The sequence below is a fragment of the Capra hircus genome, chromosome 10 (genome assembly GCF_001704415.2).
Source record: "Capra hircus breed San Clemente chromosome 10, ASM170441v1, whole genome shotgun sequence".
NCBI classification, from domain to species: domain Eukaryota; kingdom Metazoa; phylum Chordata; class Mammalia; order Artiodactyla; family Bovidae; genus Capra; species Capra hircus.
Genome location: NC_030817.1, coordinates 52,000,240 through 52,026,839, shown reverse-complemented (window position 1 = coordinate 52,026,839; position 26,600 = coordinate 52,000,240). Strand labels below are relative to the sequence as shown.

At 44.0% G+C, this 26,600-nt stretch overlaps 1 protein-coding gene across 1 annotated transcript in view; it reads left to right on the top strand.

The window, feature by feature from the left end:
- The window catches only part of MYO1E (myosin IE), a 216,505-nt gene that overhangs the window by 164,111 nt on the left and 25,794 nt on the right, over window positions 1–26,600 (top strand). Inside the window, exons 17-23 of the mRNA XM_005685707.3 lie at window positions 638–744; window positions 4,680–4,778; window positions 11,583–11,727; window positions 15,398–15,512; window positions 15,721–15,890; window positions 17,286–17,431; window positions 26,066–26,212. Of these exons, the coding sequence (XP_005685764.2) occupies window positions 638–744; window positions 4,680–4,778; window positions 11,583–11,727; window positions 15,398–15,512; window positions 15,721–15,890; window positions 17,286–17,431; window positions 26,066–26,212 (929 nt within the window). The remainder of the gene's footprint in view (window positions 1–637; window positions 745–4,679; window positions 4,779–11,582; window positions 11,728–15,397; window positions 15,513–15,720; window positions 15,891–17,285; window positions 17,432–26,065; window positions 26,213–26,600) is intronic.

Here is a 26,600-nt window from a genome sequence, read left to right as displayed (position 1 = left end):
GAGTAAGTTTCCTGCTACGCTAAAAGGGCTCCAGGTCAGCAAGTCTGTAAAAAGATGTGCTGAGGAAGAAGATGAATGAAATGGCATAATAAAGGTTTATGAATTCTGAAGTTGTTATGTGTCTCCCACCTTTTAGTTGTGACTTTCCATCATTTTATTAAGATGATTCTTCATTGGTTGGATTGCCTGGAAAGAGTACAGGGGATTTATTCTTGCAGATAATTTGTGTCCCACCTCTCCCTCCAGAGTTTATAAGAAAAATGTATTTTCAAAAGCCCTCAGTTGATATGAAATTAACTAAAGCTGTTAATAATTAGCATGCTTTCTTATTTCTCTTAAAAATTATGTCTGGATATACTGGGTTCGGGGGATTCTTTTTTGCTTTTATTTTATTAACCATACTAAAAAGGCCTCATTGTTGTCAAAAATTTAATTTCAAATGCACTTGTGAATGTTTAGATCACTGTAACAGTCAGTAGAGCTTTGAGAAAGTATAGTATCCCTGAGTTAAATCTAATGAACAAACCTTCATGAGGATGAATTTCTAGCTGTACATTTGCACACAAGTCTCCTTGGAAAGCTGATCTACTTTAGAGCACATTCCATGTTTCTAAATGATGTTATTCTTCCTTTCCAGAAACAAGCCAATGACCTCGTGAGCACCCTGATGAAATGTACACCTCACTACATTCGCTGCATCAAACCCAACGAAACCAAGAAGCCCAAAGACTGGGAGGAAAGCAGGTATGGCAAAGGCGCAGGTCAAGGGCAGCCTCAGCCTGTTTTCCCACTGCTCAAGTCAGGCCATCCGGCCTCTGCTCCAGGCAGGAGCAGTTTCAGTCATCTTCAGATGTGTTTTATGTCTTCGTGTCTTAACTACAGGAAGAAGCCTATGTATATATCATTTTCCCCTCCTTGTTTTTTCCTGAAATGTTGGCGCTGCCCTTCAGTTCAGAATTAGCGATTTATAATGTTGATCTTGGCTAGTCCAGGGGCAAATGGAAAAAAGAAAGCAAACCTCAGCACAACAGAGTCAGGATGGTTTTCAGATTAGTTTCGGCCCTGTGTAGACATTCTTAGTGCACTCGGCTCCTCGTCAGCACCCACAGGATGTGGCCTGGAATGCTGAGCTCAGGGTTGCAGGTGGGGTTCTGCAGAGCTAGTTAAAAAACGATCTGTCGTTTAGTTGCTTATGTGGGCAGAGGGGCTGTAGGCTCTGTAATCCCCCAAGCCCGGTGCTGATGAGCAGCGTGACTCTAGGAGGGAACCAGCCCAAGGGAGATGTGTGGCGTGTAAGCAGTGAGCCATATCCTCCCTGGCTTCCCAGGAGTCCTACGTCACATTCCTCCTACACCTGCCATTTAGGGATGTGGCCTCTGCAGGATACAAGGGGGATGATTGAGTAGGAAAATGTGAAGATGATGACTGGAGAATATAGGTTTTGTATCCAGCTGGGGAAATTCCTCCTGTCCATAGGAACACGGGAAGCAGGGCTGAAGAGGGACCCTGTGAGTGACTTGGACTAGAGAGAGAAGTCCTACCACTGTCACCAGATGAGATGGACTTGAGCATACTGGTGTTTCTATTCATACTAGAATTCATGCTGGAATGCCTGTCTTTTTTCCTTTTTTCTTTTCTCTCTTGGAAAAAACATAGACTCTTCTAGGTATCAAGTGACGTAGTCAAGGTTAAACTCCAATAGGAAGACCAGGATGAAAATTCCTAGCTGCTCATCACCTCCCCCGAGGGGCCTGGAGGGTTCATTTCCCATCTCCCCCACAAGACCCTTTCCAGCCCACAGCAGACAGACAATGCTTGATCATTTCCAGGAAGGAAAAGATAAATAGGAAGGAAAACTCCCAGGTGCAAGCACTTGCTGTCTACAAATCCTTCTTGGTATTTTCACACTTTGTGGTGCAGCCTAAGACTGTTTTTCTCACCTTAAGGTGCTGCTGGGATGTGGCAGCCTTCTGTTTGGTTATCCCACAATATTCTGAATAATCTCATCAATAAATGCGGATTCCTAAAACATCTTTTTTATAGAATTACTGGAATTTTCCGATTTAAAATAATCTAAGACTCTCTTACAATATTATCTGTAAATGACATTCATGCTCTGATGGGAAACCCATTCCTCCTGGGTCATCAGCTCACCTTTGGATGCCTCTTGCCACCAGCTGGCACTGCAGCCCTTCTCTAAGTCGGTTTTACTCTATTCGGCCATAAGAACCATTCTTGGGGCTCTTCTGTGCGATGGCTCTTCTGCTAGTTCAAGGCAGTTGCCACGTTTTATCTGGGATCTTCTCTTCCATGAACTCATTACTTAGCCACTCCAGCCATTCCTTTGAAGGTGCTGGATGTGGAATCCAACCTTGCCCCTTCTTGGGTCATTCCTCTGGATGTGCTTAAATTGCCCTCTGCTTTTCTGAACTGTGTTACACACTTTTTCCTTTGATGTCAAGAGGATAACAGGTGGAAAATGTCTGGGGGGTTTTGCCTTCTGACACTAGTTCTCAAACTTGAGTATGCATCAGAATATCCTCTGGAAGGCTTATGACAGGGCCCCATTCCCAGAGTTTCTGGGTCATTGAGGCTGGGGTGGGGCCTGGGGGTATGCATTCTTAACAGGCCCCCAGGTGATGCTAGTGATGATGGTCTGGGCCTCATATTTGGAGAACAGCTGATCTAGGGCTAAGTTCTAGCCTAGGATTTGGAAGAACTGTATCCTGTGCTGGTCGGTCACCAACTAGTTTGAGTGAAACACTTCATCTCCTGAGTCCTCAGTCCCTTCCTCTTTAAATAAGAGGGTCAGGCCAGAGAGGGACTCCTTCGGTCAGACAGAATGAACACCCCCAGGTCTGTTCCCCTGTGTCTGTCATCCTGCCCCTGCCCGTCCCTTCCTCACTCCTGTGCTCGCTCACCCACACTCACGTCTCATGCACACACATCGAGTAGAAGGGTGGTGTCATCAGCAGCCTCGGAAATAAATTACAAGAGCCGAGAAAGCAGAGGAATTGCTAAGAAGTGCTGGAGCCCACCCTTCCCCCTACCTCAGGCTCACTCCAGCTTCCCTTCCCAGCAAACATAATCATGGCTGAAAACAGCTCACTCATCCTCACATGCAGTACCTCCCTGGCACGCTCCTCCCTGCCCCACGTATTCCGCTCTGCTGGCAGGCACTCTAATGCAGATATCTTGCAGTAGCTGCTGGTTGGAAGTTCCTCGATCATGATGCCACCTTCTCAAAATCCAAACCGAGTCATTGGAGAAATGAAGACAGTGGTACATTTTATTCAGTAAATTTTCATAGACTTTCCCCCAATGGTGCCCCCCTAGCTTGCTTTTTCTTTTTTTTTTACATCACATCCCTTATTTGAATTTCAGTGACAACCTTCCTAACATACACTCTTGTAAACTGGTGTTACAAAGACTAAGGTGTTCCTTAGTCAAATGTTGATTTGTGTTTCCAGTAGGATGGCATCCTGGGATCCACCCTCATGTCTTGGTTCAGGATTACTGTGATAGATGGTTTCGCTCTGGGGCTTTCCCAGTGGTTCAGTGGTAAAGAATCTGCCTGCATTGCAGGAGACAGGGGAGATGCGGTTTGATCCTTGGGTCGGGAAGATCCCCTGAAGAGGAAATGGCAACCCACTTAAGTTTCCTTGCCCAGAAAAGTCCCATGGACAGAGGAACCTCGTGGGCTGTGATCTCTGGGGTCAAAAAGAGTCGGACAGGACTGAGCTACTGAGCACGCCTGGTTTCGCTTCATCTGTGAGCATGAGACGTCAGGGTCCGTGGAAGGACAGTGTGCTTCATCGGCAGGGATCACACGGTCAATTGAAGTTCTCGGCAGACAGGGTTACTCATTCCACAAGTTTATGGCGTGTAGTTTATTTTTCTTTTCCTGTTGGAAATGTGTCTTCATTTGGCTTTGGGCAAACTGCCTGCCCTGGATTCTGAATTACTGCCCTGGTGGAGTTCTCTGGCCCTAACCTTCTTGGGTTAATGGCTGAGGACGGTCTTGAAAGAGGACTCCTTCTGAAAGGAGGAGACGGCTTACTCAGGAGAACAACAGGTATTGCCAGCCTGGCTGATGTTTACTGAGGAGTGATGTTGCTCCAGGAATATGTAAAAAACATGGAGTTTTAAACATAACACAATATTAATACTTTGAACCAGTTGTCCAGTTGACAAAAATTCCCTAATGACGAAAGCTGTAATGAATGGGGCAATGCTTTCACGCAAGATGCATTGTTTTCCATGTGATTCATGAGGAACGAACATTTCTTCTTGAATCAATGGGTGATGCATTCCCTGCTTCAAAGCTTGGGGTGCAGCCAGTATTTGTGTAGAAGACTTAAAATGAGCAGATATCTCTAATTGGCAGCATCATGTGTAATTTCCTTAATGGAGAAAAGGTCGATGGTGAGTTTGGGCTTTGGAGGATGGGAAAAAAGGAAAATTATTTTCCCGACTCAGGTTTCTACCCCTTTGGTTTACCAGATATGTGTGAAGATTGTATAACCTGAGGGCCAGCTCAGACTCAGATTATTATAATTTATAATCTTTTTTAATATGCCTCCCTGAAATGTGGAATTGCGAGTTTATGTGTATAGTGGGTAGGAGAATAGGGTGAAAAGATTATCCAGTCCCATCCTGGCTCCCTCTCTCCTTTATAGGGTAAAGCATCAAGTAGAATACCTGGGCCTCAAAGAGAACATTCGAGTGAGGAGAGCTGGTTACGCCTATCGGCGTGTCTTTCAAAAATTCCTGCAGAGGTAAGACTGGTGACTTGGGACTCTTATGTTTTAAACAGGCTTATTGAGATATAATTCCCATATCATACAATTCACTCATTTGAAGTATACAATTCAGTGGCTTTTAATATATTCATAGAGTTGTACATCCAACAATGCTGTGATAGACATCACATTTGGCTCTTATGAATAACAAATAATGTGTCTATCAGTGCTCACATACACATTTTTATGTAGGTATATGTTTTTATTTCTGGCATTGCCAGATCAAATGGTATTTATGTTTAACCCTTTTGATGAACTGCTCTATGTTTTACAAGCAGCTGTACCGTTTAACATTCCCACCAACAGTGTTTGAGGGTTCCAGTTTATGTGCATCCTTGCCAATATTTGTTATTATCCAGCTTTTTGGTTCTAGCCATCCCGGTTGGTATGAAGTAGTTTCTCACTGTGGTTTTGATTTGTACTTCCCTAATGGAAGATATTGCTGAGTATCTTTCCATGTGCTTATTAGCCGTTAGAGAAACGTCTGTCCAGTCCTTTGATCACTTTTAAATTACTTGTCTTTCTAGTATTAAGTTATAACAATTCTTTTTAGCATCATTTATTGTGAATAAATCATTTTAAAGCATCATTTATTTTAAGTAAAATCAATTATTTTGTCTGTTTAGAGTGATACATCAGTTCAGAAATTCATGGTAATTGTGACATGGGGAGAGACTGACATTTAACTCACTGAGCAAATGAGTAGTGTGGAGACAATTTCAGGAAAATATTTAATAGCTTAAGGTATTTAACCTCAAATTTTTTGTCCAAACATAAAGTTAAACTGATTTTTATATTTCTATTAAAGTACATTTGGCAAGATCTGTGCTAAATTGTTCTTACTTTGTGTTGTTTTTAAAAAGGATAAAATTGCAGTGTTCTTAAAATACTACATGGTTTTAATTTCTCTAGTGATTCTAAATTAGTGGAGTTTCACTGATGTTCTACATTTATTTAATTTCCTTTATGAAAGAAGGAAGCCATATTTACTGTTTTAATCAGAAAATAATTATGTCTTCCTGGTATGTGATACAGGACCAGGATATAAGAACATTTTTTAATTCAGATTTTATGTGACAAAGAGGTTTAGGAAGGAGAAGAACTTAATTGCCATCTTTGAGATCCAGTATTTCTAATAGAGTAGCTTTCCCTTTGAGGATGTTGTTTCTTCTGCTGGGAGATAGGGATGGCTAATCTACCGCTTATCAGTGTGGGTCATCATCTGTGGAAGGTCATTGACGTGGAAGGTCAGGAGAGGCTTGGCCAAAGGGTGGATCATTCTGTACAGTAAAACTTCATTGATTTTTCTCCCCACACATTCAAGATTGCTGATGATTTTGGAGGCTGATTAAACTAGGAATAAAATTCACCATCAGGGCTCTCTGAATTAAAAGGCCCACTACACCTCCTGCGTAAACACAGCAATGTGATAAGAAGTCTTTAGGAAGATTAGAAAATAAATTTGGAGTGCTCTTGCATCACTGTAGCAGTATCCATTTGCTGACCAACACCTGAGATGTTAATTATGAAAGACTTTGCTCTTTAAACAGATGGCCGGCACTAGCTTAGGACAGGATTTCTCAACCTCAGCTATTGACGTTTTGGTTTAGATGAGTCCTCGTGTGAGGCTGTCCTGGACATTGTAGGATGTTTAGCAACCTTCTTGGCTTCTACCTACTAGATGCCAGTAGTACCAGCAACGCCTCCATCCCACCCTTATTTTCCCCTAGTTGTGACACTCAAAACTATCCGGACATTGCCCCATGTGGCCTGGGGAGACAAAGTCAGTTGAGAGAACCGTGGCTTAGATTATCATTAAGGTTCTTCGCAGAACTGCATTTCTTTGAAAATACCCTTTTTTAATTAAGAGGGAAGAAAGTTAAATACAGAACATAGTGAATAAGAAGTATTTCCTCCGACTTGCTTTAATTTCAAAAGGCTTGCCCTCAACAATTCCAAAATGTTTCTAGTTTTATTCTCCTTCAATATTTTTTCTAGACTTAAAAAACTTTTTCTTTTTTATGTAAAGTTCTTTTTTAACATTAATCCATTTTCGGCTGCCCTGGGTCTTTGTTGCTTTGCGCAGGCTTTCTCTAGTTACAGAGAGTGGGGCTATGCTTCGCTGTGGTGCACGGGCTTCTCCTAGCGGTTGTATTTTTGCAGAACGCAGAATCCAGGTGTGCAGGCCTTGGTGGTGGTAACCCATGGGCTCAGGAGTCGTGGCTCACCAGCTCTAGCGCACCGGCTCCGCAGTTGTGTCACACGGTCATGGTTGCTCCGCAGCGTGTGGGATCTTCCTGGAGCAGGGATCGAACCCGTGTCCCCTGCATTGGCAGGCAAATTCTTTACCACTGAGCCACCAGGGAAGTTCCTGTGCTTAAAAACTCTTTATTTTATATTTTCAGATTCTCTCTAATTGACATTGCTATTGAAAATGGATCTGATTTTTTTTTTTAATTTTACCTTAATTTTTTTTCTTTTAAGAAACCGATCCCTTCCTTCCATATTATTTAAAGACAATCTGACAAACCTGACTTCCATCGGCAGTGCTGTGAGATCCGCCACTCTGTGGGGAGCAGGAAGTCCATGCTCTCTGCCAGATTGTCTGGGGTGCCCTGAGCAGGCTGCGTTACTTGTTTGCAGCAGCTCCTTAAATGAGCTATGACATGACCTGGATCTAATATCCGGACCTCTCTCAAGTACCAGGCTAGCTGCATGGCTGCACAAGTGGTACTTTCTGTGTGCCTTCCAGAGTCAGCGTTTAGTGCGTATCTGTTATGCCCTTTGTGTCGAGCGTCTTTTTCTGAAATGATTTTATCCTTAGATGCCTTCCTGCTCAGCACTCCTGCTGTGGGCTTTTCCTTTTAGAAGAGACAGACGGGCTTCCCCGTCTTACACAAAGCAGACTCTTGATGTTGTCATATTTTTTGTTTTGTTTTAATTTGAAAGTACTGGGAGGATAATACAGAGTTCAGAAAGAAAATTTGTTTTTCAGTATAAAGTATGTGTTGAGTCTCCTACTCAAAAATGGCTACAAGGCCATATATCTGTCAGTGGGCAAGGAATATTTTTCCAGAGACAGTGCTGTTTTCCATAAGGTGTGTGAGTCTGGGATTGTAACAGGATTTGTCCAGAGTCTGTCAGTCACATTCTCATCCTGTGATCCACTGTGAGTAACTGAATCAGTTTATACCTTTATTATCTCAAGCACGGAGTGTAGCGACTGTCCTGTTGGCTCCCAGGACTTTTTAGTGTCCTTGGGGGTCAGACACATCCTTAAATCCAAGTATCAGAAGCTGGAGGTCACAAGTTTGGGCTGTGTTTCCTCTGGGGAGGAACCACTGGATTGGTCATCTGGGCAATTACAAGAAGCGTTGCAGGACTTCCCTGGTGGTGCAGTGGTTAAGAATCCACCGGCCAGTGCAGGGGACACAAGTTCAATCCCCAGTTTAGGAAGATCCCACATGCCTCAGAGCAACTAAACTTGTGGGCTACAGCTACTGAGCTCATGCTTGGGAGCCCATGTGCCGCAACTACACAAGCCCGTTCACCCTAGAGCCCGTGTTCCCCAACTAGAGAAGCCACCACAATGAGAAGCCTGCGCACCATACCTACAGAGCAGCCGCTACTTGCTGCAACCAGAGAAACTTGTGAGCAGCAACAAAGACCTCGCACAACCAAAAATACATTTAAAAAGATTTTAAAGGAGCCTTGCAGCCTAGGGGCAAGGAAGGGAAATCTAGGCAGTGACAACAGCCAGTGCAAAGGCCCTGGGATGAAATATTGGTCTTAAGTTGAAACCACTTGATGAAAGGGGTGTAAGTCATTAGGCTCATCTCTGCAAAATTATCATAGGCACCTATTAGGCAGCATCCCATTGCCTTGTGAACCCATTCCCACCAGTATGTCCTGGAGAAACATGACTGAACTGGGTGTACTTACATAGTGAGAGAACACTGTACTAGAATTATGCTCTGGTCTATCCAGTGAAGTACAAAAGGAAGTGAGGAGAATGCTGCCAGTCCTCCTAAAAGCAAAGGGAACCACCACAAGTGGTCCATGGTCAAAGGGACAGGCAATTCCCATGTCTTACCCAGACCCAAACTCTTATAGGTCTTGTCAGGAAAAAGGAGAAGAAAAAGTCTCTGGAAACCAAGTTCCTTACTATTAAAACAAGAGAGAGAGAAATACAGTATTATTTTAATAGGGGATTGATGTGAATTGCAAAGAGGTACCTATTTGTAGTTGCACAATAAAAATACTTTGATTTATCATTTTGATTGGATTAAATCAAGCCAAGCAAAATCGCACTCTTAGAAGAAACGTGTCACCTTGTTGGTCTGCTCTTTCCCTTTGCACCCATACTCTTCATGAGCTTTCTCCCTCCTCCCTTTAGATTGCAGACACATTACTACTTCTTCACCAGTGAGATCCCCCAGTAGCATCTCTGCTGTCAGTCATTTCTATGAGGCTGAATTGGTGTAGCCGACTTTATTATGCCATGTAAGAAATGTACTCAGGCTAATATGTGGCTTCAGGTAGACATTTTCATTTTTAAGCTTTTTATCTCTAATTAGTGAATAGGAGAATTCACATTAATCTATCAGAGAAATTTTATGGTCTAGAACCATATGGAGAAGGCAATGGCACCCCACTCCAGTACTCTTGCCTGGAAAATCCCATGGACGGAGGAGCCTGGTAGGCTGCAGTCCATGGGGTCGCTAAGGGTCGGACACGACTGAGTGAATTCACTTTCACGCCTTGGAGAAGGAAATGGCAACCCACTCCAGTGTTCTTGCCTGGAGAATCCCAAGGATGGGGGAGCCTGGTGGGCTGCCATCTATGGGGTCGCACAGAGTCGGACACGACTAAAGCGACTTAGCAGCAGCAGCAGCAGGATTTGCTTCTCAAGGAAATTTATATTATCACGCAGAACGTGGATATTTAGGAGGAACAGAGAGGGTCCCTAGAATCCCCTTAGTCCCAACCAGCCAGCTCTGTGCGCGTGATGTGCCTGGTTGTGTCCTCTTAGAGAGCCCAGGATCCTGAAGGCAGAGCCACCCTCTCCTTGTCAAGGTTCCCTTCTCCCTTTGATGCCGTTAGTGAGTCTACTCCTCGTAGTAGCTTCTGGGAACAGAGGAGGAGGGGGGCTTCTTTAGTGGCCTGGGCCCATTCATTGCTCATCTTCCAGATGTGCCTGCACATAGAACACACCCTCCAGTTCCTCACCCATACTCTCCTCTAATTTCCCCTCCTTCCCGCCATCCTTCTCTCCCTTCCTTCCACCTCGAGTCTTTGGTACCTTTTGTATTTGACATTCTGTAATAGGCTTCTGTCTCCCCTATTAGGTTAGCCTCTTATATAATTGAGCTTCCCTCATAGCTCAGTTGGTAAAGAATCTGCCTGCAATGCAGGAGACCCTGGTTCAATTCCTGGGTCAGGAAGATCTGCTGGAGAAGGGAAAGGCTACCCACTCCAGTATTCTTGCCTGGAGAATTGCATGGACTGTATAGTCCATGGGGTCGCAAAGAGTGCGACACGACTGAACAACTTTCACTTTCACTTATGTAATTATCATGTTTCTAACATAGACATATGTAGCAGACTGTATCATCTGTGAAGGAAAGGTTTACATGTATACTAATCCATGTCTTGTATGTACTGCTGTGATGAAAGAAACAGCTTGGGGTTCAAATCCCAGCTCTGGCGTCTGCTAGCTCAGTAGCCTTGGGTAGTTCTCTATTTTCCTCTCTTTCCTGTTTTGCAAAATGGGAAAACCAGCTGACTGAGGTTGCTATAGAGATAAAGGAATCTACTGCACCAAGAACAACACCTGATGCAGAGAACACCCTTTAATTACAACAGGTTACTCTTTCCTGCCGTGTTCCTGGCATTGTATCAGGTGCCAGATGTGTGGGGTGAGCCCCACAGATATGACATTCCTTCGTGGAGCTCCTCTCCCCATGGGGGTGGCATAAATTACCCGAATAGGTACAGACATGACTATCATTACAAATTGATATATACTCTGAAGGCAAAATATCATTTTCTATGAGAGAAAATAGCAAAGGGGACAGTTTTTGCGTGGGTTGTCCAAAAAGGTTTCTATGGAAGCGTCATTGAAGTCCGGACCCTCCCCGCTACACCCCAACTGCTGGGTAGGAGCCAGCCCTCTGAGGGGTTTGGAGACCAGCACATCTGCCAGAGAGAAGAGCATGGGCGAAGCCTCTGAAGAGGGACTGTGTGCAGGAAGAGGAGGCCATCCTCCCAGGAGTGGGGTGAGCCAGAGAAAGCAGAGATGAGACTGGAGAAAGCTGAGGACCAGTCACCAGGGCCTCCTGACTCAGGATGCAGAGAACTCCACAGATGAAAGCCGATCCATCGTAATCATAACAGCTGCTTATGGGGAGCTCCATAAAACTCTTCACGTTGACTGTTAAGTGCTCCCAAGAAATCAGGGGAAATCAGTGTTGAGAAAAGACCATTTGATTTTGCCAGAAGAGTGTCGTTGGTGACCTTCAGCGATTCTATTTTTAGACAGTGGTAGAAAGGAAAAGCAGATTTTCTCCAGGGCGTTAGCATGGAAACAGTTGGAGAAGGAAAGAGTAGGTGGCGGCTCTGAAATGGGCATACCAGACCCAGTGGGTTTTTGCAGTTGTCAAGGTCTACGCCTGAGCCTTGGAAGGGAGGCGAGGGGATGGCTAGGACTCCAGCAGCACCGGCTGCCTTTGGGGGGCGTCCAGGCCAAGCCTGATCCTTCTCTCCCTGTTTTCCTCACAGGTATGCCATCCTGACAAAAGCCACCTGGCCCTCATGGAAGGGGGATGAGAAGCAAGGCGTCCTGCACTTGCTGCAGTCCGTCAACATGGACAGTGACCAGTTCCAGCTAGGGAAGAGCAAAGTGTTCATCAAAGCCCCCGAATCTGTGAGTTTTCTCCGGCCACGCCTCTCCCTGCGGCCCCCTCTCAGCCCCCTCCATACAGCGAGGCTGGTTTCTTTACTTCTCCTGTGCTTCATGTCTTAAATGTCAGTTCCTCAAAGAAGGCTGTCCGCTACTCCGAGTCTGTGTGGTTCATGCCCCACACCCTAGCACCTTCGGAGTCCTCAGCTTGGATACAAAACTATCATCACAAGAGCTTTCTTTAGTACTTATCTTATAGAAGGTGAAATCTCCAGTCTTAAAGGATACAGATATTTACCAGTAAGGAACTCAAAACACAAAGGTTTTACAATTTACTAACTTATCAGACTTCCACAGATTAATTTAGTGGAACTTCTTAATCTTTCCTGTGGAGCATGTGATCACCCTGAGCTGAATGATTGTTCACAGGAAGTTCTCAGTTTGAGCAGGAACCCAACACAGCCCCTCAGTCCTTCTGCCCCATAGCTCTGGGGCTGTGGAATGAAGACAATTTCAGCTTAAAAATGAAGACAATTTTTAAGCTGGAGAAACTGCTGGAACTAATAGGGGTGGGTGTCATCATTTCTTGAGGTTCCTGTAATAATCACAAGACTATTTTCAAGAGTCTATGGAGACAGACTACCCTGCTGGTTCAGTCGTTAGGGCTCTTTGCTTCCACCGCAGTGGGGCACAGTTTCGATCCCTGGTTGGGGAACTAAGATCCTGCATGCCATGTGGAGTAGCCAAAAAAAAAAAAAAAAGTTGGTGGTGAATTTGGCAAAAGTAGTCACCATATCACCAAGAGAACCTGCAGTGTTGGTCATAACGGAAACCCTTGACTCTAGGCAGATTCTGGTCCTGCCATGCGTTTTCTCCACTAGAAGGGGCCCCATCACTGCTATTCTGCCTGCCTCCCAGGATCATCCTGAGATCAGAAATGCTAATAATTGTAACTGAATTACTTTAAAGGCTGTTAAATAATAAGTGGCACACATCGATAGAACCCGTATGAAAAGTTTGTGGTAGCATTTTCCACTTTGAGATATTTGTAGCTTCACAGCAATTTCATTTCCAAATATAAAATGAAAATGTTGTGTCATACACCATTAAGCAACCCACAGAACAGTTCCTGTTCTTTCTAAAACGGGCTGGAGTGATTTATCGGTACAATGGAGAACTCTTCTGTTTTATACCCTCTCCTCTGTTTTTACTTTTTCGACTTGCTGAATTTTCACAGAAACAGCCTCAATGTTTTTCATGCTTTTTTTTTCTGATTCAGTAGAGCTTTGAGATTTTACTTTCAAATCAAGATTTATTTTTGGTTTTTCTTTTCCATGTTTTCCTCCCAGTTGCATTTTTACCTTCACTTGACTCTTCCTCTCCCCCATTTTTTCACACACACACACACACACACACACACACACACACACACACCCATCATTACTACTCTGTCCCCTCCCCGCATTGCTCTTCCATCCGTTTCTAGCCCTGACATTGCAAACACTTTTACAAAAATTGTTTTTTTAGGGACTTCCCTAGCAGTCCATTGGTTAAGACTCCACGCTTCCACTGCGGGGGGCGTGAGTTCCATCCCTGGTTGGGGAACTAAGATCCTACATGCCGCAAGAAAGACATGGCCAAAAAAAAGGTTTTTAAAAATCTAACCTGTGATTTTGCTTTAACTTTTATACTAAATGTGCTGCATTTACAAAATAACCCATTTGCTTTGAGAACCCACATTAGGCATGAGAGAGTTTGGTTTGGTTTTGTTATGTGTGTCCGTGCTTTTTGCTTTTCTCTCTTCTTCTCCCTCTCTCTCTCTTTCTTCTTGAACCTCCCTGATTTCTAACCCCTATGGCTTTTGGAAAGAACCTAGAAACCAGCTCATCTTTGAACTGGTCTATAGGAAGTTGGGAATTGGTTGACTCTTCATCCTTTCTGAGTCACAAGTATATTTTCTATGACGCTCTCAAAATAGTTCTGGGAAAGAAGAAGAAAACAAGACTTACTCAGAAACCCAACACAGAAAAGAAAACACCAGTGGATAATCTTCCAGGCAATTGCTGGGCTCAGATTTTTAAACATTCTGGCCAGTTGTTGAAAAAATCTTTTGTTCTTGAAATTTGCACCTTTGTTTATTGTATGGCACTGATGGCTGTGGAATGAAGTGCCCCTCTCTTGATACGTTGAGTCTGAGGTGGAGCTGTGAGAAGGAGAAGTTGAATGTCAGGAGGAGAGATCACTTGCTCCAGGGTACAAACCCAGATAAACCGAGACAACAAATCAAGCCCAGCTGCCTTCAAACCAAATTTGCTTATTTAGTTCTGGAATGTTTTTACGTAGACATCCGTCATCATTACTTTGGGTTTTTATTGGTCTGTTTTTTATTCCTAGAGAGTCATGTAAACTACTTCCTAGGTGAATGAGAGTTTGCCACCATTTTACGAGTTGATTAGAAGCAGATGATTCTCTGTCCAAGTGAGGAGGAGCCTGGCAGAACCTGAAAGACCTCGGTTCACTTTCCAGCTCCACCCAGTCTTAGTACTGATGTTCTTCTCTTTAAGTTGGAGATAATGCAAATAAGTGGTACATGTAGTTGCTAAGTCGCTGAATGAAGTAATGTGTGTAAAGCATCTAGAATGATTCCTGATCCATTGTGGGCATTACAGCTGTTTGCTGACGTCTTCGTCACTCTAGAGCTTTGGTGAGTCGTGTACAACAGTATTCATCGTTAAGATGACCTGAGTCTCAAGACCTGCCAGTGTCTGACATGAGCCCTTAACCAAATCAGCCTCAGCCCCTCTTGGTGAATCCAAGTCCTTATTAACACATCATAAGTCCAGCTCCAATCACTGGTTATTATCCTCTGCCCAATGACTCCCTATAGATTTCTGTGAGGCAGGAAGTCTGTACGTTCATGGAACCAAAAGTTGGGCAGCCCTCCTTCCACAGCAGCACGAGCTTTCTGCAAAAGCTGGAAAATTCTAGTACGAGGCTTATATTGCAGCACTAAAAGCTGCCTCCGTGAGCTCATTTGATCTAGCCACTTAATGTCCTCTTTGGATCAAGGTGGGAAATAAATGGGTTTGTGTTGAATCACTCATTTGATTCTTACAGAGGTTAGGAACAAGGTAGGGCAGACACCATCATTAAGGTCCAACTGAATACACTCAGATCCAGCTATTTTCCACTATGTTTTTTAGTAAAAGAATATATATAAGGACTTATGTGGTAGTACAGTGGATGAGAATCCACCTGCCAGTGCAGGGGATGTGGGTTTGATCCCTGATCCAGGAAGAGCCCACATGCTGTGGAGCAGCTAAGCCCATGTGCCACAACCACTGGCCCTGTGTGCCTAGAGCCCACGCTCCACGATAGGAGAAGCCACCACGACGAGAAGCACGTGCACCGCACGGAAGAGTAGCCCCGCTCAGCACGGCCAGAGAAAGCCTGCGTGCAACGACAGAGACCCAGCAACCGAAAAGGAACTAGTTTTTAAAATATCTTGTCTCTATATATTTATATATAAAAGTTACAGTGACCATAAGCAACACATTTTTTTCACCTTTGTTTATGAGTCTGAGAAGCTGCTTCCCATTGTGTCCTTGACTAAACTGAGTGTCCTTGAAATATCCAAGAAAGTAATGTTCAGGTCCTGTGAACTGACTCACACTTGTCTTCTCTCTTTTCACAGCTCTTTCTTCTAGAAGAAATGAGGGAGCGAAAGTACGATGGGTATGCTCGAGTGATACAGAAATCATGGAGGAAATTCGTGGCCCGGAAGAAATATGTCCAAATGAGAGAAGAGGGTATTATAGTCATTTTATTTCATTCATTTACCAAATCTCAAGAATATTTTTGAGCTTAGATGAAGTTACAAATTCATTGTACTTTGCACATACTGTGCATTGCAGCCTTGCATTCATTAGGAGTCTCTCTGCGTCTTTCCACACGGAGCATTTTCCTCCTTGTAGGGGACTGATCCTTCTCCCTTCTCTGCCCTTTTGGGAACTGCAGCCTCCAACCTTCTGTTGAACAAGAAGGAGAGACGGAGAAACAGTATCAACAGGAACTTCATTGGGGACTACATTGGGATGGAGGAGCACCCGGAACTCCAGCAGTTTGTGGGCAAGAGGGAGAAGATCGATTTTGCAGACACAGTGACCAAGTACGACAGGAGGTTCAAGGTGCGTGCTGCCTGCCCAGCCCTGGGAGCCACCAAACGGGTTCCTTAGTTTTAAAAATAACTCACCATTTTGCTTTTGGGATTACCAAAACAGAACGTATCCATTGTAGATAAATGTAGAAAATGCAGATAAGCCAAGAGAAAAATAGCCACCTATACCCAGAAACAATCACTATTAACATCGTGTGTGCCTCCTGTAGAACGTTTTCATGCGGACATACATTTGTATATTTAGTTTACAAAACTGAAATCTACCTTAATGCTGGTTTGTGTTCTGCATTGGTTTTCTCCTAAAATACACCAGGGAGAACTTTCTATATTAATAGATATGTTAATATCATACCAATTTATACATTGTTTTGTTTACCTGCATAGTATCCCATTCAACAGTTGCTTCACTATTATTTTGAGCCAGTTTCTTCTTAATGTCTTCTCGTGACTTTTTTTTTTCTTTACCATCATAAATAAAAGGATACTGTGAGCATTCTTTCACATGGCTTTGTGCATTTGTCTACTTATGCTTTTAGAGTAAATTGTTAGGAGTAGACTCATTGGATCAAAAGATTGAGAATAAAAAGTGAAGTGTTCTTATCCATTTTCCCTGGGCAAATGACTATGCGGGGCTTTGACAGCTGGAGGACAGCTGATTTTTTAACCTCTTTCTTTAGATGTCTGTCTTTTTTCTTTTGCCTAATAAAATTTTGACCCTAACAGTGAAATCTGAAGCCATAATAAATTATGGGCCATTAAGAGCTTTTTATGTGAGTTATTTCTTGTTTGGTTTTCGGTCGGGGAAAAAAATAAAGAACGAACAATAATAATTTCAGAAGAAGGATGATGTTGTTTTGCCAAAACCAAATCACTGCTTACAAACTAAATATGGTGCTACTGGCTCTGGTGGCAGGTTTGGATACAAACATGAATGTTAAGTCTCTCAGTATTGTTTGGATATAACACAGTACATTTGTATTAGATTTTTAAGGATTACCATTGAAATGAAAATGTATCAATTTTAAAGAGTAAAACTTTAATGGACTCACAAACATTACATATGCAGGGTCCCTTGAGGGACCCCTGTATGAGAAACATCCTGGAGCAGACCATTGGTAGGGTCACCCTGCGTGTTGGTTTGCCCTGATCCCTTAGGTGGATCCACGTGAGTCTAACATTTTTATAAGTTAAAGAGAGTCAAGTATCAGCAGTTTTGTATATGTCAACCTAACAATCATAAGTAACATGTTCTTTTGCTCTCGGAAGACTTAGATGATAAAGGGAGTCACCCTCTGATCGTAGTGAAAGTTCACCGCCTGAAGCAGCTTCCTTTCACCTGGTCACCAATGTCCTGTGTGTAGACTACTGTCACTCTGACACTTTTCTAAAACACCTGTCCTTACAGAGCGTAAAGCGAGACTTGCTTCTGACTCCAAAATGCTTGTACTTGATTGGACGAGAAAAGGTCAAACAGGGTCCAGACAAAGGCCTGGTGAAGGAGGTGCTGAAGCGGAGGATTGAGATGGAGAGGATCTTGTCTGTGTCCCTCAGGTAAGTGGCCAAGGGTGGGGACGGGGAGCCCCACCTCTGCACGACACTGCCATCTGCTATTCCAAACACCGCCTGGAGAGACGCGGCGTCAGGCTCCCTAGTTGTAAAAATGATGATGAAGAGAACCCAGTTTTCTCTTCTTCCCTGAGAAGAGCTGATCTTCTTGGGTCTCAGGGAGTACTATAATCACAAGAAAAGGTTACCTTCTGATCTGCTCCTCTAGTCGAGGGATACTCAGATCCTTTGCTCCCATAAAATCTGAGGGGAAAAAAAATGTAGTCTGTGAAACAAACAGGGCATAATTGCTGTTATTGAAGGTGGGGGTCAACATTCTTGAGTCCTGCCCCCAAGCCCACCTTGCCTCTGATGAAGAGGGCATTTCACCAGGAAAAGCCTAACCCATTTCACCAGGAAAAGCCTGAGCAGAGGTGGCCGCTAGGTCATCAGTGCTGCTTTTAGTTTGCTGTGAGCTTGGATTGTCCTGATAGGAAGGATCTCTGGACTCCTTGAGGCCCCTCTGCCTGCTCATTCCCCTGGGGGTGAGGGGGAATGCAAATTGGTCTCCATAATCTGTAACCCTGGGGTCACTGCCAAATGCTCCCTTCAACTCCAGGTTCACAGGTAGGCACCCTTGCTCTTCCCATCAGCACTCTGGTTTATGAAATGAGTGCAATTGTACAGTAATTTGAGCATTCATTGGCATTGCCTTTCTTTGGAATTGGAATGAAGGACCTTTTCCAGTCCTGTGGCCACAGGAGCTTTTGCAGTCCTGTGGCCACTGCTGAGTTTTCCAAATTTGCTGGCATAATGAATGCAGCACTTCACGGCATCATCTTTTAAGATTTGAAATAGCTCAGCTGGAATTTCATCGCTTTCGCTAGCTTCGTTTGTAGAAATCTTCCTCAGGCCCATGTGACTTCACACTCCAGGATGTCCACACCCTCATGGTTATCTGGGTCATTGAGAGCTTTTTTGTAGAGTTCTTCTGTATATCCTTGCCACCTTTTCTTGATCTCTTCTGCTTCTATTATGTCTATACCATTTCTGTCCTTTATTGCAAGAAGGCTGACTGGTTGTCTGAGGAGGCCTTACAAATAGCTGAGAGAAGAAGAGAAACAAAAGGCAAAGAACAAAGGGAAAGATACACACAACTGAATGCGGAGTTTCAGAGAATAGCAGAGAGAGATGAGAAAGCCTTCTTAAGAGGACAATGCAAAGAAATAGTGGAAAACAATAGAATGGGAAAGACTAGAGATCTCTTTAAGAAAATTTGAAATACCAAGGGAACATTTCATGCAAAGATGGGCACAGTAAAGGACAAAATGGCAAGGACCCACATATGCTGAGACTTCCCCAAATCCTCCCTGTGATGAGAGGAAATCCTCCGCCACAGAAGGCGAAAAAAAGAGGAAGAAAGGCCCCTTTGAGGCTTCCTCCTTGAGTCATGTCCTGGGGCCCTTCTGAGGATGCCTCAACTTCTGCCAGGGCAAGCTTAGGGCTGCCATCATATTAAAATATTAGGGATGTTCTGGTCACCTGCAGGTGCGTATTCTTGGAATTAGGACTGCTCTACACTCTCATTCCACACACAAGACAAAATTGCTGCTTGTAGGCAAAAGCAGAGTTTCTGTGCACACAGGAAACTGATTTACCAGGCTACAAAAGCCTGGCTCCAGTGCGATCATCCAAAGCAGATTTTAAGTTGTGTCTGTTCTTGCCTATGTCACTGTGGTTTCTGATTTTGTCTGTTCCCAATTTTCCTGATAAAGAGCCAGGCAGGGCAGTGACGTTAAGTGTTTAAAACACTTCAGTTGACGATGCGGTAGAACTGGTAAGCAGATGTGTTCATCAGCAGCTCTTTGCAGCCACACCTCAGGTGGTTCTCAGTGCCATGGATTTCACAGACACACTCTAGGCACTGTCTGGTTTCCCAAAGGTCTTTCTGATCATGCAGCTCACTGACCAGGCCACGACCTGCTGACCACACTCTCCTGGTTACTGGGCCCCGAGACTGCCCTTGCTGGTCCAAGGAATCCAAGTGGAAGCTTCTTTTTTTATCTTGCATGGGAACAAGGGCTTACACCTGGGCTAAGCTGAGTGAGCTAAAACATGCTGGGCACACTTGACAGCTGAAAGCCCAGGAGTCACAGCTCTGGGACACAAGTGCTCACTACTCAGAGTGAGTGTTGTTATCACAGTTACTACTGCCTAGGTGTGTCTGCAGCCCTCAGAGGCCTTAAGCGGCGCTTGATCTTTGTATATCTACACGTGCACCTGGCACTTGGACACTCAGTGTCTTGTTGATCAAGTCTCTGAGGCTTATCAAGGTGTGGGATATTCACACTCAAGTTTCTTCCTTGTCTCTTTTTCTTTTTTCACAGCTTCTGGGGATGCAGTGTCTCACAGTTAAGATCAGATTCTTTTTCCACTTTCTTTTTAGTATTCATGGTCTGGATGTTTGCTTCCTTGTGGCCTTTCCTTATTGGAGGATGTAATAAAATGAGGTACTTAGCCTGAAATTTGTTCTGACTCTAGGAGGGAAAAAGAGCCCGAGTCATTTAAAGGTGTTATTTCTGTGTGTTACAGTCACTGAGCCCCAGTTTGCCAGGATTAATAACCATTGCCTCATTTCTTTCAGCCGCTGGGATAGGCTCGTAATCTAAACCAATAGAAGTGCAATCAGATAGAGTGTGCAGAATCAAAATAGAGGAGAAATTGATTCTGGTACCAGGAGAACGTGTCTGTGTGGGTGTGTGTACACGTGTAGTCTCAATATAGTTCAGTATTAGTATAGAGAAAAATTTGAACAGTTGTCTTGCACTTTGGGAAGAGAGTCGTAATGTGTGTTTTGAAGACTTCATGGGACTTACTTCTTGACTGTTGGCTAGAATGATCACCTAATGGCTTCTAATTCAGACTATCAAAGTGTCCTACAAACCTGATCTTTCAGCCCATCCCTAACTCTTATAACTACTGGGGAGGCCAGATTGGCTCACAGCTGCCTATTCGGACCAACCAACCATATGAGAAAACATACAGGGCAATTTGGGGAACGTAAAATAACTAAATGTTTTGCAAGCGTGTTATGAGCGTTCGTTGCTCAGTTGTGTCCAACTCTTTGTGACCGTGGACTGTAGCCTGCCAGGCTCCTCTGTCCATGGAATTCTGCAGGCAAGAATACTAGAGTGGGTTGTCATTCCCTTCTCTAGAGGATCTTCCCAAGCCAGGGATTGAACTCAGTTCTCCCGCATTGCAGGCAGCTTCTTTACTGTCAGAGCTGCCAGGGAACGTGGCAAGTATTTTGTATGAAGGATTTACTGTTTATTCCTTTAGGTGTGGTAATAATATTGTGGTTATTTATATTTAAGAAGGCTTTATCTTTTAGAGATAGACACTGAAATGTTTAATGATAAAATAATATGATTATACTCTGCTGTAAAATAACCTAGCTGATGTTGTGGAAGTGGGGGTAGTGAGACTGCAGATGAATTTGACTGTCTGTAGATTGATCATTGTTGAAAACTCCTGACATGTGGTGGTTCATTCTGCTACGCTACTTTTTGATATACTTGAAATTTTCCATAATAAAAAGTGTTTCCTAATACTTTAATAGACATCATATTTTTAGAAGTCTCTACCTTTTATAAGTGTACTGAAATATATCTAGTTGAATTATAATTGAAATTTTTTAAAAACTTTTTTTAACTTACAAGAAAAAAAAAATAGATTAGGCCCAATAGCTCAGAGAGCTGTGATGATAACAGTCACTCACAGGGCAAGGAGAACTCCTTATCTAAATAAAAGGCCAGACACTGACAACCTGCATTTCTGCCTTCATGGAGACGTGGTGAGAATATCGGGAGGTGACACACTCCTGATGTCTGATGCCCTTGGGGCATCATATTTCCAAGCCTTTGAGGGGACCGCTGATGGAAGGCCGAGCATCGTTTCTGCAGGCTCCTTCAAGAGCTGCTGCTTGTCCAAATACCTCACTGGCCTGTGTGTGTGTGCTTAGTATCCGACTCTGCAACCCTTTGGACTGTAGCCTGCCAGGCTCCTCAGTCCTTCAGGCAAGAATACTGGAGTGGGTTGCCATGCCCTCTTTCAGGGCCTCTGCCCAGCCTGGGGATCAAACCCGGGTCTCCTGCATTGCAGGCGGATTCTTTACCTGCTGAGCCATCGAGGAACTGACCTCGTCTCGCTCTTATTTGAAAAACTCAGTTTGCTGGAAGAGTGGTCAGGAGGTACAATGGCCTGTATTCTTGGCCTTCCTGTTGTAGCTCATGAGGTTTGAAACATAAAATCTCCTATATGGAGCTCTCTCTGATGAAGCTTCTAGTAGTCCTTCTCTTTCCCATAGCTGACCCCCAGAGGCCTAAGATCAAAAGCTTCAGGGCTGTCTGCGTAGGTCAGTAGATTTCCAGTACTTGTACATACTAGGAAAGTCAGCCTAGAAGAGTGGGCTTTAGACAGAGGCCCCAGCACTCCTGGGCATGACATTCTTGCCTAAAAATGGTTCGTTGCCTAATTGTCCTAACTCTCTGGCAATAAGAACATCCTCCCTCACTCGGGATCTGCTCTGCTGACCTGATGCTTTCCTGAAATCTTGACTTCCTATGGATTTTGAGCTCTGGGAAGCTGGAAGTTTTCTGCATTTTTGGACTGACCACCAACCTTGTGTTCAACTCTGGATTTGCAGTTGGTGAGACACAGTCTCTGCCTCAGGGCGTTCTGGAAGGAGGAGCCATGCCCTGCGTAAACATGGGGCACACAGCTTACAAGTGTGGAGAGATTGGTTTCCAGGATATTCCTGGGACACAAAAATGGGACTGAGCCTTTCCCCTGTGGTCGGGTGAAGCTCTTCCCAGGAGGCCTGACACCACATGTATCTGCACTTTCTCAGAGAAATTAAGTAGGCTCCCAAACTGGTGCTACTGGTATCTCTGGGTGGTAGAGTTCTGGATAAGGCTTGTTTTCTTCTGCTTTTAATTTTTACCTTTGTAGTTCTCAGTTTACTGAAAGGAGCATTGGGGACTTCCCTGGTAGTCTAGGGTTAAATATCTGCCTTGAAAGGTAAGCAAATCTGGTTTGATCCCTGGTCAGGGAACTAAGATCCCACATGCAAATAAGACCATTTGCCACAACAAGAGAAGCCGCTGCACGCTGCAACTAGAGCAAGCCTGAGTGCTGCGGCAAAGACCCAGCACAGCCAAAATAAAGAAATAAACATAATTTTTTTTAAGGAGTATCTATTTCATAAGCAGAAAACATTTCTTTTTGAGACTTTAAATAAAAGCAGGGGCCATCCTAGCTGAAATTGCCTTTTCAGCTTAAGAAAAAAAAAAGAAAAAACTCCTTTAAAACTTTACCCAGGGTTTTGTAACTAACATTTTTATGAAGAAGATTTGGTTAAGGGAGTAAACCAAGCATTTCTAGTGTGGTCAGCTGTACAACAATAAGCCACAGAAACAGAGGATAAAGAACCAATCAAGAGCCAAACCAGGGACTAGTTAAGCTTCTTTCAACATAAGCTCCTACGTCAAACATCTGTAAGGAATTGCAACTTGAGCAATTGAAGAAGACGGAGGTGAAGTCCAAAAATAAGTCTGATATTTTAGAGGAAAAAAACAAGGTGTAAAATCTTTGTTTTCAGACCTAGGAACCTGGGCTGAGGCAAGGGGAATGAGCTGAAGCTCTGGCCTGGGTGAAGAGAATTCCTGATTTTCTGACTCCGATCACCAAAGGGAAGGGCTCTTGAATTTGATGGTTAAAGTCCTAATGTCCAAACAGTCTCTTCTCATTTCCAGACTCATGCTGATAATTGACCTTGATGTTTTGGCCTGCTGGCTTTATTTCTTCCTGATCATGAAAATCCTAATAGTCTGCACACATTAAACCACTCAAGGTTTCTTATGTTGGACTCCTTTAATAATCCAGTCGAATAATTACTGTCCCGCCTAAAGGCCAGCCAGGCAAATGGACATGCCCAGACGTGAATCCAGCAGCTGAAATGGGAGTTTCACTCCGCCCCATACACCAAACAGCGCCTGTTGTTCCCCTCTCCCCTCCGTACAGTCTCCTTCCTGACACAGAGGTCTTTGTAGCCCTGTGCTAGAATGCTGGGACTTTATTCCATTAATTCCAAATGACTTGGGGGAGTTGTTTTGAGCAGCTTTTTACACAAGTGCCTTTGGAGTTTGGAATTGCTGTCGTTGAAGTAATTGAAACAATTCCAGAGTTTTCATCTACCTAGAAACAGGAGGATTATAGGAGTGTTGTGGCCGCACCTTCTGAGGTATACTGTTCTCAGAAAAGACTCCAACTCCAAAGTTGGGTAAATCTGAGCAAGGAGGTAGAGTGGAGACTCTCAGCTGTCCCGTAATACCCATTCTCTCCTTTACATGACAATAGCTGACAAACCAAGGACTGCATTTCCCAGGCTCCCTGCAGCTAGGTGTGACCATGTGACATATGCTGGCCAATGAGGTGCAAGCAGAAATGACTTGTATGACTTTCTGATCATACCTGTAAGGAGGAGTAGACGCCTGGCTCCCAGGCACTGTAGAACTGTCATGTTGGCCCTGAATTGCTTTTTCTTATATTTGGAAACACTGTTGAGGTAATAGTAATGACCACATGCTCCACCCAAATGGCCATTATGTGTCCCAACATGCCTGTGAAGTGTTCTGACTTCACATCCAGGAAGAGCTGTTTGGCCTACTGGTCTTCAGTAAGCAGGATGTGAAGGGCTGGGCTCCTCTTTCCTGGTGAGGGTATCTCGCTGCTACTCTACTCCATTCCTCCCCTGTAGTTATGAATGCTGTCATACTGTGCCTTTGCAGTCCAACTCTATTGTGGTCCTACCTTATACATTTTTTCTCCTGTGGATTAAAAGCTCTTGTAGAAAGACTGAGGGGCTGAGGGTTTAGAGTGAGGAGCTGTGGCTGTAGCTACTGGCTTGATAAGGTACAAGTCATTAGCTCCCTGCCTTGGAACAGAGAGAGAAGGTTCCTAACAAGCCCGGGATCATCCACAAAGGCTCTTTCTACTCAAGGAAGACTTCTGGTCCCATGGACTGCCCATCCCCACCTTGTCATATTCCTGTGACTGAACAGAGAGACCACAAGGGTTGCTGTTTTGTAACCTTAGTCAGTCAGTTGTGTCCGACTCTTTGCAACCCCATGGACTGTTACTTGCCAGGCTCCTCTGTCCATGGGATTCTCCAGGCAAGAATACTGAAGTAGGTTGCCATGCCCTCCTCCAGGGGATCTTCCCAACCCAGGGATTGAATCCAGGTCTCCCACATTGCAGGCAGATCTTTACCTTCGGAACCACCAGGGAAGCCCAGTTGCTGTTTAGTTGGATCAGACTCCATGGAAGAAGGCTCCCCAGTCTCAGAGATTTTTTATACCTCAGTCCTTTGCACTCACCTCACTGTCTGGTCATGTCACAGCACAATAATCCTACTGATGCCCCAGCCCTGGGGCCCCCTGTGCGGGACATAGGAACAGCTCCTGTGTTACTGATAGAACCATGTCATTGGTATTTCCTGTACTTGGAGAGATTAAAATTTAATCTCTGTGGTCAGTTTACTGAAGTGAGTTCACTTACTTTGCTTTTAGTACCTGGAAAAACACTTACTGTCCCTAACGCGACGTCATTCTTAGGAGGGTTGTTTTAGATGTATGACAGTGTTGCTAGGAGGTAATGGTAGGGTTGTATATAATGAAGCCTTTGGGGTGGTGGCCTCTTTCAGGTGAGCAGTTGAGCAATACATCTAGCAACTAAGGAAGAAAAATTCTCAAGTGTATATGTGTTCTGATTTCCACAAACTCTGGCTGGGCCTGGAGAGGAACTGTCTGAAAAGTCCCCTTACCACTAAGCATACTCCCCAGTTCTGGCTTTGCCCTTCACCCTCTCTCTTCCATTCTTCCTGCAGCTCCTAACATCCACTGTGTGTATGAATTTCCCCAACAGCCCTACCCTGTCCAAACAAGGAACTCCCACAAAGGCATGTCCTTCCCCTGACCCACCCTGAGGGTGGGGACTATGCTTGCTGTGTGTACACCTGTCTCTCATTTCTCTGCAGTTTGATGTGTTTATGCATCTGGCAGGCAGTATTAGCAGAGCACTGAATACCTGAAGGCTTCCAACTTGTGCCTATGAAGCGTAGGACTTTGGTTTCTCTTTTGATAACGGAGCTTACGGTTCTTCAAGTTAGGATGTATTACGGTAGCTGCAACCGTAGCCTAAATGCTGCCGACCTGGGACTTAAGGGGAATTGTCCCTTCTTTGCCACAGTCATAACATTCTGGGTTTTTATGATTTTAAGAACATAGAAGTTGAATTTGAAAATGGATTTTTTAAAATACAGACTGAATTGTCCTTAATTTCCTGATTTTAAAAGTCATGTGAGAGAATATTTTGATTATGCTGTTGGTAGACTGTAAACTTCTTTTAAAAGCAGATATTATTTTTGTACTTCATTGTTGTGTTTTATTTTAAAGATTTTCAGTAGCAGAGGAAGATGGTGGAAATTTAGTGCTATCTTACAGGATTAAAAAAAGGGTGGAAAAAAAATCACGGAATCAACAAAACTGCAACTTTCATTGAATCTTTACAATCTCTTTGCAGTACTATGCAGGATGACCTTTTTATTCTTCATGAGCAAGAATATGACAGTTTGCTTGAATCTGTCTTCAAAACTGAGTTCTTGAGCCTCTTAGCAAAGCGTTATGAGGAAAAAACCCAGAAGCAACTACCTCTGAAATTTAGCAACACGTAAGTTGGGATCTGGGGCCTTGATCTCACTGGTGGAGTCCACTGTGAAGTAGGGGTGGGGTCTGACTGGCTTGGGTGGCTCTAAGGAGCTCTGGGGCCTTGGCTTCTCCTGTGGACTCATACGGCCTGCAGAGGACAGTCAGGGTGATTGCCATGGACTTTGGGAAGGTTACTTTTGCATTTCTGTGAGATGACTTCATTGAATGGTATATTTTATCCCTTGGGCAAAGGTCACCAACATGAGGTCAAGAAAGGCAGATTTTTGTATCTTACTAATGAAGGAATATTTTATTTTGCAGAGCAGGTAGAAACAGTGTAAGGCTGAAGCAGAAGAAAGGGATTGGGGCTTAAATCCCCTAGACGAGTGCATGGCACAGCCTGCTGGTGG